We start from the raw sequence: 10,766 nt of genomic DNA, 5'->3' as shown, positions 1-10,766 counted from the left end.
CCCTGGGGAACACCACTTGTGACTGGCCTCCAACTGGATTTAACTCCATTCACCACAACTCATTGGGCTTGAAAATCTGGCCAGTTTTTTTACCCAGCAAAGAGTATGCCTGCCCAGGCCATGGCAAACCAGATTCTCTAGCAGAATGCTGTGGGAAACAGTGTCAAAGGCTTTACTAAAGTACAAGTACACAACATCCACAGCCTGCCCTTGTCCACTAAGCAGGTCACCTTGTCATAGAAGGAGATCAGGTTAGTCAGCTGATAGCCAGAATAACTGAGGACCAATGTGTTATTCAGGGCCCTGAACAAAGAAAGCTATCCAAAGGTTCTTCGAGACCTGGAATTGCATGCCTATCTCCCTTTCTTGTCCAGCAAATGTTTCTGTCACTCAAGATCTATGCTTAACCAGGTGAGGATTTGAGGACTGTACCAATTAAGCATGGAAAGATTTTTCTTGGATATAATTTTTCACTAGTTACAATGAGTCATTATCACTAGATGCTTCAGGGCTTGCATGAAGTATTTTTCTATCTCTCTGAACTTCATCATTTTGTTGGAGAGATTGTCACAGAAGTATTTTCCAGATATCCCCCAAAATAGGAATGAAAAAATTGTGGCAGTTTAATAGAGACATTTCTAGACGACTGGAGTCACCCACTCCTAAACATGGTCAGACATAGACTGACTGTAACAGTGGATGCTCAGCATGCGCCTGGTGCCAGTCGCGTTCTTCAGAAAGTTTCCCTTAGATTAAGCCTGTCCTATAATAAAAGACAGTCAGCCTAGTTGCATGGTTTTTACTAGTTGTGGTTTCACACCATGAGAACACCAACTTGAGATGTTGTTTTTTTGACCATTGCCAGAGATTTTAGCCAGTGATATTAAATTTGGGGAGTGGATAGGATGAGGCTGGGTGTGGAGGGGAGGCTGTTGTGGTGTCTTGGGGGGTTATGCCTCGGGGAGTTTATGTCTTGGCAGACTGGCAGAGAGGGAGGTCTCAGGTGGATGTCAGTGGGATACAATGAAGGACTCAGAAAGAACTAGGAGGTTTCACATTTTCATACAAATGTTCCAACTAATTCTGAAATTGCTCTGAGACTAAAAGAAGGTGAACAGAACTGAAGAAATTAATTATTCAGACTAACCTGACAGCCATAGATATTCAGTAGAGCAGAGAAAGAAGTTTTACATTTTAAAATCTTTTTATCACTGTTTTTTCCTTTGCTCCTGGAAAAACACTCTAGAACCTTTAGAAACAGAAAGTGGTTTAATATTAAGAGTCACCTAAAGAACAGTAAAGAATATTTCAGATACTATATCTAATGTTTTTCTAAATTGCCTTTTTTCTTTCAAGAAGCCCTGCTAGAAACATCCTGACTTAAAAACTCACTACTGTCTTCTCTTTTTTGTTAACTCCACTTCCTATACCCAAATTTGAAAATGGATGATACAGTCCTAATAGTGTAAACCCTTTTAGAAATTCATAGATCAAGGTAAAGAAATTCATGTGGAACTTTATGCTAATAGCTCATGTTTCAACACAAGCATATTGTCATAAAGCTGGTCAGTAAGAAGGTATTGATTTAACTTCACACTTTTTTGAGTAAATGCTAACACAAACAATTTTTTTTCTTTTTTTCCAGAACTAGAGGCAGAGGAATGGTGTAAGCATCTTTGCATGGAGTGTCTAGGAACCAGACTCAATGATATAAGTCTTGGGGAGCCAGATTTGCTTGCTGCTGGAGTCCAGAGAGAACAAAATGGTAATTTTGTAATTGGTGATGTCCCATGTTATCTTTGCTTGTGTTTATTGTTGTGAGGATTTTTACTATTAGCTAGAAGCACATCATTTTTAATAACTAAACATATGGATGTGGGTTTGAGGCTTAATGTTGGTTTTCCCACAAAAAAAAAAAAAAAAGATTATTAAATTCCATGCCAAATAGCATGCATGGAGTGACTTCATGTCTTCATTGTGTTCACATTTTCCTGTCATGGGAAATGATGACTATGACCTTTCTGGTTCTGGAAACAATGGCCTCTGTGCAGAGGAATAAAACAGCAGCTGTTGTTCCACAGCCTTTAAAAGACAGTGATGAACATATCAACACCACTTTGGATTGCAAAACACAAATTTGCTTTAAACCTGTCTTGAATAATGAAGTCAAAGTCATCTAAATGTTGTCAGATACAGGTGAAAAGGGCAATGACAGATGCTAGTCAGCATTAAGCTTGAGCTTGTAAGTCTTCATATAAGGCTATTTGGAACAGAACTTTAGATTAGATATGTGCATAGGAAGGATGCTAGTGGATGGAATATGCAATAACAAAAGAAATACTGTGATTATCCTGTCATTTAATTCCTATTAATGAACATGAGGGCAACACAAAATGTTCTCATTTATTCCTCCTTAAATTATGCTCTCAATAATTATTACTGTCTTGATGCTTTGATAAGATCCAATAGCTTTTAACAAAGTAATAAACCAAACTGCCTTAATGGTCATAAAATATCAAGCCAACTATCATTATAAACAAAATTACATAATTAAATTATAGAATGAATAGTGCTATAATGATATTGTATTAATTTTGTAGAACAGTCCAGACATCTCTGAACCTAATAGCATAAAATATACAGAAAGCTTTGAGAATATTTTTTTCAAAAATCAGACATGTTCAAGTGTGATTTAAAAGAAATTCAAAGGTTTGTGAATTTGTTTGCTTGCTATGAGACACAGGATTTAATTTGTAGTCTCAAACTACTTAACAAAGGAAGAGCTACTAATGTTGTAGGAAAGTGATAATGATGAGACACCACTCAAAGCATCCTATCTGCTATATTTAGGTATAAAACTCAAATGCATGCTATTGAAGAGAGAACTATGTGAGCAGGTGGAGCTCCTGCAGAAATGTGAAAGGGAATAAATCTCATTAAAAACCTGTAATGTGAGCAGAAAAATAGCTTGAAATTCCTCAAGCTCTTTTTGCAGTGAATTCATGTATTGTCCAGCAGCTTTCAGACATAGATGGCAAATATTACATTTCATCTTGTTGCTGAAAGAGATCCAGTTACACACACATGACCTCCAGAAGACAGATTAGTTCTGTTGTGTGAACTAGTCCTGATTCAATTGCCTTAGTCTAGAAATTAATTGCAGTGCTACCAACCAACACATATGAACATAATTAGCATCTCTATTGTTCTAAGTAAATAAAAGAAAGGAAACAAAGAGGCAAAGCATGTATTTGTTGTACAAATCACATGAATAAGAATGCATGGAGGGTATCATTACCCATATTCTTTTAACCCAAGTGACTGAATACACATAATCCAATATTTGATGAGCATGCTCTGCTAAATCATTAGTTACAGTATCTCAGACAAGTGATTCTGATACATTTCCACGTCCTTCCCTCAACCCTTTAATGCACAGCTCTGCATTTTTTATAAGCATATTTGAAATTCAAAGTTGTCTTGTTCAGAAGCAAAAAAAAATCTAGTTTGGGGGTCTTTTAATCAACTTGGAAGGAGGGAATAGTACAGAGATTCTTACTATTGGAATGAAATCAACATTTTGTTCATTTAGCTGTGCTGTAAGAACATGCAGTTGCACTCAAATTTCTTTAGTAGATTCCTTCAGTAAAATCGAGTGGAACTGTGACTTCAGTTTGTAGTAGTTTCCTTATTCTGCAAACTTGGCAGTGTCATTTCCCACATGACAGTTTTATGGAAGAGGTGAACAATTGGGGGGCGGAATCATTTGGTGAGCTCTGATAAAAAATTCAAATTTTGTATTTATTTTCTTGCACACTCTCCCCATATTGTATTAAAGGCATGCTATCAAAAATTGTAGTTCAAAAGATACTTAAAAACCTTTCAAAAGTCTACTGAGCAAAAGCTGAAACTGAAAGGTCAAAGTTAATTTTCCAACTTGAAACTAATGAAAAGTAACTATATGAATGAAATGTCTAAAATCTTGTTCATTGTGAAAATGACAGCTGTGTCACTCTCAGGGTCATTTTATTTTTGTTGTGTTAAATAAAAACTGTACACTGGTATGGTACCTTTGAATGTCATAGTTTCAAAATGTACTGTGAGTTATGTCAACTTCATAGAATTCCTCTTGAGTTAGTCAATGTATTAATATTTACTTGAAACAGAGATGTGAGAATAAGTTTGTAAAACCTGTAATAGAATTGTAAAACCTCAGCATCTAGTTTCGTGCGGGTTCTGTTGCCTGAACCATACAAGGGCTTTTCTTCAGGTCACTGAAAAAAAGATGTCTCTTAGTATCTGAGCAAGAACACAGATTGCATTGTCATAAGGACTATGGCATCATAAAGACTACAGAGCCAGTGGTTTTTCAGTTTTAGATTTATCATTGATTTTACATTTTAAGGGCTAAAAGCGATGGAATAATGGTGTTATACTGTTGATATCTCTATAATATGACATGGTGTTAATACCATTAATCCCAAAAGAACAAGCGTATTAACCATTAATTCCATCTTATTCCACTGTCTTCTTTCAAATGGTTACTTTGCCCTGAAGATTTTCTGAAATGTTTAAAATTTGAGAGATACTTCCTTGATCATAAAAGAACTAGTTTTTTTCATGTGCTGCTTTACAATTTCCTAGCAATAATTTTTTAATACGCAATGTTCTTCATCTGTACAACAACTTGCCCATTCCTGTCCTTAAAGGGCATTTGTATGATGTATGTTACATACTTGTAGGAGTATTCACTGGAAAATGATCAGGTAAATTGGCTATCTCTTGGAAAGAAACCCTAATTTTTCTGTTCTGTAGGTTTGTGGTTTAGTCCCTGTGTGTGACCACTGTAGCCAGTACTTTCAGTCTGCAACATTCATAATAATTTTCTTAACTGTAATCATATATGCCCTGGGACGATACGAATTGATATGTGTTACTTATTTTTGTAACTGAGGACTCACATTTCAGAAAATAGTTGGCAAGGAAAATACATGTGTTTTCTATATCTCTTTTTGTTACATCTGAGCCTGTTTATCCTTCTGCTCTCACTCTTGTGGTTCTCCTGAAATGAGCTTTCGATTTCACAAGGGAAGACACCTGATTCTCTGTGGCAAAAATGCAACAATATGGTTTGCGAAACGCTTCATTCCAAAGGCTGGCAAAGTTGCAGTTTGGTGTGCAAATGTCAGTGATCTGAAAGAGAGCTTCTTTTATAGTTCTGAGTTGTTCAGTAAGTGCTAGTGAGGTCTATATTATTGTAGCTGCATGGTTGCTTGACCCTCCAGCACCAAGCAATTCTGCAGTGGTGACAGCTGAAAGAGGCAAATTATAGATCTGCACTGCTTATAGCAGAGACCTCTAGCTATTGTGTCTTGTAGGAAGAATAGAGAAGACATCTAAGCAATTCTTGTGCAAAGCACATGAGTAACAGAAAGCTTCTCACTGAATTTCATCTCTGTTATTATTTTCAAGAAGTATTACAAGTCTTACTGTATAAACCCTGCTGAGGAAAATGACCCTTAGGTGTTTTTCTTTTTACATTTAAGGCTCACAACTAATAACTGCTTAGTTTGCAATGGTACGCAGATTCCAATAAAAGTGAGATTTGAAATGAAGCTTCTGTTAGTCTCCAACCATTTTACCTTCTCTCCCACAAATACAAGTGATTTGTGTTCCTCGACCCTATAGCATCAACCTGTTTCTGTTTAAATTTCTTTCCACACCAAACACTGTCTCTTCCTGTTTATGAATGTTCATTTAGATTATTGAATACACAATTACTATATTATTAAATCAAAAGCAGTAAAGGCTATGATCCTATTCACATAATGAATTTAGTATAATGGCAGTGGAGCTGTATATACAATGATAAGACAAATAATAATATGCAGTTATAACTTGAGGAAAGAAAATCTGGACTCAATTGGATCTGGTAACACTGTTGACAAATAGTCTTCTAAGCAATAGCCTGTGATACTTACAAATCATGAATGTTGAATGCTGTCTTTATTTGGAAAAACTGGAAACTTCCTTTACAGCTCTCAATGCATTTGGAAGCATTTGTAATACACCCAATATATAACAACAAAAACAAATCTATTTTTAAAATAGTTTTACCTGCCTGACTGTCGTCATACCTAGATTTTGTCCATGTTTATGATTTTTTTTCAAACTATCACTGTTTCCAATATGTCACTGTATTTCCATTCTTTATAAAAAGAAGTCATTAGAAAGAGGTCATCCAAATTGACAGTATACAGTGACAGACCATGTTTACTGTGAAAAAGAAACCAGAATATTCAAGACAATATTTGGTAAAAAAGCATTATGTGTAGACAATACTAATAAATTCACTCATTAAGAGCAGGTGATTTGATTTGGTGAAGACTCTATTCCTATCTATTTTGAATACTGAATAATAACACTAAAATAGCTGAATACTTGTACTAAATCATTCTGTTAAGCTACTTGGAAATCTGATGTAAACAGTGAAGAAAATAAGCAAATGTAAAAATGCATATTTTTAAATGGAAGAAAAGGCCTGAACTATCTTTTGCTGCTGTAGCTCATTTATTGTTAGGTGTCATGCTTGTGATATCAATATGATGCTTTGGCTTTTTCTTTTAAAGCATTTTGAAGCTAATTTTTATTTTAGAAGCCTGGAAATGTTGGAAAATAATTGATTTTTTACTTTTACTCCCTGCCTAATATTTAAATTAATATCTCATGAAATTACTTCCTTTCTAAAGTTTTTCCTCTTTTTCATAACTTTTGCTTTACCTTCCTTTTTTATTTAAAAATATTCCACAATACAGCACTCTTGCTTCCTGGGTTTTAATTGCAAGAAACTCATTAATTTCTGTTAGTAAAAAATGTAGCTTTTCATAGTGAACAATGTCCTTGAATCCTCAGAAGAGGATTATGAGTTATTTCTTTATGCTGCATATTGAGATTACAAACTACAGCCAAAGCATAGAGACTTTGTAATTATGTTCAGAGAGCTGACTTGGTTTAGAGCATTTTCTAGGGTCTGTAGAATTTCTGATTGTGATTTACTACTTAAAACCATTTTGTATTTTTTTATTCATCTTCTGTTATCCTTAATCCATTTTTATACTTTGTTTTTTTAAGAAAATAAACTAAACATAGCCAGTTTTATTCAGAAAATAAAGGTGTTTACAGATTCAATGGCTGCTTAACCCAATGAGATTTCAGATTCTTCTCTACCTTACTGCTTATCAGTGAAACAATTTAAAATAATTTCTTTATGGTAAACTTTATATTTTCATTGAGGTGTTAATAAGTACTTCCATACATTTTTAAAAGAAGCAAACAGAATAATTATAAGCAAAGGAATGAAATTAATTCTGGAGTCCTGGTTCCTCACTGTGTAAAGCAGGAGAGAATCGTTCTAATTGACCTGATACATAAGTAAACACAAAATGCTGTGACTTCAAGAGCTGAAGCTTTCTTTCTACCTGAAAATTAGCCATAGATGGTCAGCAGCAGAAGTCTCATGGTTGGGGAAGGTATTTCTTCCAGATAGAACCTGAATGTTTGCTTTTAAAGGCTGTTCTTAGATAGAACCTGTGAACCTGACTGTCTCCTTCCATAAGTAGTTTTTCCCTCTCATTAAAGCTGAAATGAAACAAAGCATCTAGATTGCAAGATTGCAACGTCATCTGGTCAGTTTTCCAGCTAGGATGATTTAGGCAAAGGAATCCAGTGATAAAATGGCAGAACCAGGATCATCGGGCCTCACAGTCATTTTGCTTCCCCGGTACACCTGGTCTTTGAGCTGAAAGGCTGAGAGCGTTTCAAGAATTTCTGCCAAGTCTTCAGCTCAGTCAATATGCTCATTTTAGCAAAGACTCTTATGCTCCTGTGCTCTGGAAAACGTTATTAAAGGTCATATTCTTGCCAAAGCCCAAATGCTAAGTATCTTTACATGCACAAAGTGTGTGATGAAGTATTGGTCTGTTTATTCAAGGAGACGGGAAAGAGCCGTTACATCAAAAAGAGTGGAATAATAATTGTAGCAATATATCAGCATTTTTTTCCCATCCTGGCTCCCCCATGCCCTGAAATTTGCTCTCACCAATTTTAGAGAAGGGAGGAGGGTAGTGATGCTGAATGCTGTGGAATTACACCTGCTCTGTCTTAGCCTTGTCTTGTCCAACAGGATAGCATCTACTTGTTCGGTTTCTTCCTTCACCCTATTTTCTGGGTCCCTCATTATCTTCTATTTACTTAATCTTACTACCCAATGAACTGTTATTTTCTCATCCCACTCCTATGCAGATGGTGACTGACCCACAGGGAAGCTAAATATCCTATTCAATGTATTTCAGAAGATACAGTGATAGAATCCTGCTGTGATTCCCAAATCTAGCCTATGGATGTTTGGGTTTGTGTGGATGAGTTTAAGGGCAAAACTTACCTCTAAAAACTGAATATTGTATTACCATTACTTAGATACCTGTTCAAATATTTTCTGAAATGGAAAAATTGGACCCTGTGTTTTAATACCTAAAATCATTTTATAGTATCCACACCTTTCCATGTCCTCAATTTCCCACTACTCGGAAATATAGTAAGTTTTCATTTCAAAAGCAAATCTATCCATCCTCAGTCTTCTCCAGCACATATGTTTGTACACTTGCTTTTCTTGCCAATTTGAGTATGTTCCAAGGATGCTACATTTTGCCCTAGAGCTGATGTTCAGTTTAATCAGACATACTTCCTTTAATCCATGACACCTCACCTTAGACACTGACCTCCCATGCAAAGTCAGCAAATGTCTCCTGACAGTTTGGGGATACCGTATGTCCTGAATACCCTTCATGCAATAATATCCTCAAACACTTCAGAGAAGTTGAGCATTTCATGGGTATCCTGGTAACTTCTAAAACAAGTTGAAATATTCTGTGCCTTCAACACAATAGTTTAATATTTATTTCAGAAAATAATTGCACCTTTTTCTCTGTTGTCTGAGGTGCTCTGTCAGTGAAGACAGGGAAAGATTTGCATTGTCATATAGTAGCCCCATTTCCCTCTAGACACATTGTGTGATTTCATGTAATGTAAAGGGGGGGCCAAGAGAACCAGGTGATATGTTGGTCATCTGTATCTTTCTTGCAAATAAAGGAGGTAATAACAGGAAGTAACAGCATGGCAATGCAAAACTGGAGTCTAATATATGATAAAAGCACACCTGCATAGCTCCTATGCATTTTTGCATGATCATCACAATAATATATGGATACTGAAAAGGGACATATAGAGATATATATATATAAAACTATAATTCCATGGCAAAGTATGTTATCTTGTTCTCCACCATTCCCTTCCCAATGCAGTCGTTAACCCATACTCCCATGTAAGTCTGTCCATTTACTTCAGTAGCAGTTAGGTTAGACCTGTGCCTAACACAATCCTCTGAGGGTTAAGAGAAATTCTTTGCAGCGATCTCAGCAGCACCTGCTAATATATTTGTGCTTTGTGTCAGAAGACTTTTACAAAACATTAGGAGTTTAACACTTGGGACCTTAGTCATAAACCAAAACTTTTAGGGCTAACACCCATTAGTGTGATTAAAGAGAAGTAAAACCTGGGAGAAGGTGGTCAAAAAAGGGGTGATCAGAAAAGAATTCAAAGCCTTGGGGTGGTTAGTGAAGGAATCTGGAGCACAGGTTATTTTTTTCCTCACTCCTTCCTGTGGTGGGCAGAGACACTGGGCAATACAGGCAGACTCAATCTATTAACACGTGGCTTCGCGACTGGTGTTGCTGCCACAACTTTGGGTTCTTTGACCATGGGATGGTCTACACTGCACCGGGCTTGCTGGCGTCAAATGGGAGCCAGCTTTCTCAAAGGGGGATGAGGGTCTTTGCCCAGGAGCTTACGAGGCTCATTGAAAGGGCTTTAAACTAGATGTGAAGGGGGAAGGGGAACCTATCGGGCTTGCCAGCAACAAGGTAGGAGATGATATGCAAGGGTTAGAGGGATTGGGGGCTAGTATGAGCCCTCAATCTGTTGCCCAGCAGCATGCCAGGGGCACAGCAGCGAAGTTGAAGTCTGGTGGAGGTGAGCCGGAGGCTCCTGAGGTAGTAGGAGCCAACAAGGAAAAGCCTGTCAAGCACCTCAAAGGAAATGAGGGGTGTTCTGCTATGAAGGTAACGAGGCCAACAGCTCAGATGAAATGCCTCTATACAAATGCACGCAGCATGGGAAACAAACAAGAAGAGTTGGAAGCTGTCATGATGCTAGAAAGCTACAACCTGATTGCCATTATGGAAACTTGGTGGGATGAATCCCACAACTGGAATGTAGCTATTGATGGCTACAGGCTGTTCAGAAGGGACAGGTGAGGAAGGAGGGGCGGAGGCGTTGCCCTTTACATCAAAAAATCATTTCAATGCGAAGAGCTGACCCTGAAGAATAGCCACGAGCAGGTCGAAAGCTTATGGGTAAGAATCAGAGACAGAGGCAACAAAGGGAACCTCGTGGTTGGTGTCTACTACAGGCCGCCAGATCAACAGGAGCCAACTGACGAAGCGTTCTTCCTCCAACTCCAGGAGGCTTCACGCTCGCAGGTTCTCGTCCTACTGGGAGACTTCAATCACCCCGACATCTGCTGGAAAACCAACACGGCAAGCTGTAGGCAATCCAGCAGGTTTCTTGAATGCATTGAGGACAACTTCTTAAGCCAGGTAATAGACACCCCTACCCGAGGGGATGCGATACTGGACCTGGTGGTCACCAAT

At 37.4% G+C, this 10,766-nt stretch overlaps 1 protein-coding gene across 1 annotated transcript in view; it reads left to right on the top strand.

Moving 5' to 3' along the window:
• The window catches only part of DOK6 (docking protein 6), a 172,185-nt gene that overhangs the window by 69,577 nt on the left and 91,842 nt on the right, over positions 1-10,766 (top strand). The window contains exon 4 of the mRNA XM_009641470.1: positions 1,646-1,765. Coding sequence (XP_009639765.1) covers positions 1,646-1,765 — 120 coding nt within the window. The remainder of the gene's footprint in view (positions 1-1,645; positions 1,766-10,766) is intronic.

Source organism: Egretta garzetta, unplaced genomic scaffold (genome assembly GCF_000687185.1).
Source record: "Egretta garzetta isolate BGI_Z169 unplaced genomic scaffold, ASM68718v1 scaffold126, whole genome shotgun sequence".
Taxonomy (NCBI): domain Eukaryota; kingdom Metazoa; phylum Chordata; class Aves; order Pelecaniformes; family Ardeidae; genus Egretta; species Egretta garzetta.
The sequence above is the reverse complement of the archived record's forward strand: the minus strand, read 5'-3'. Positions and strand labels throughout refer to the sequence as shown.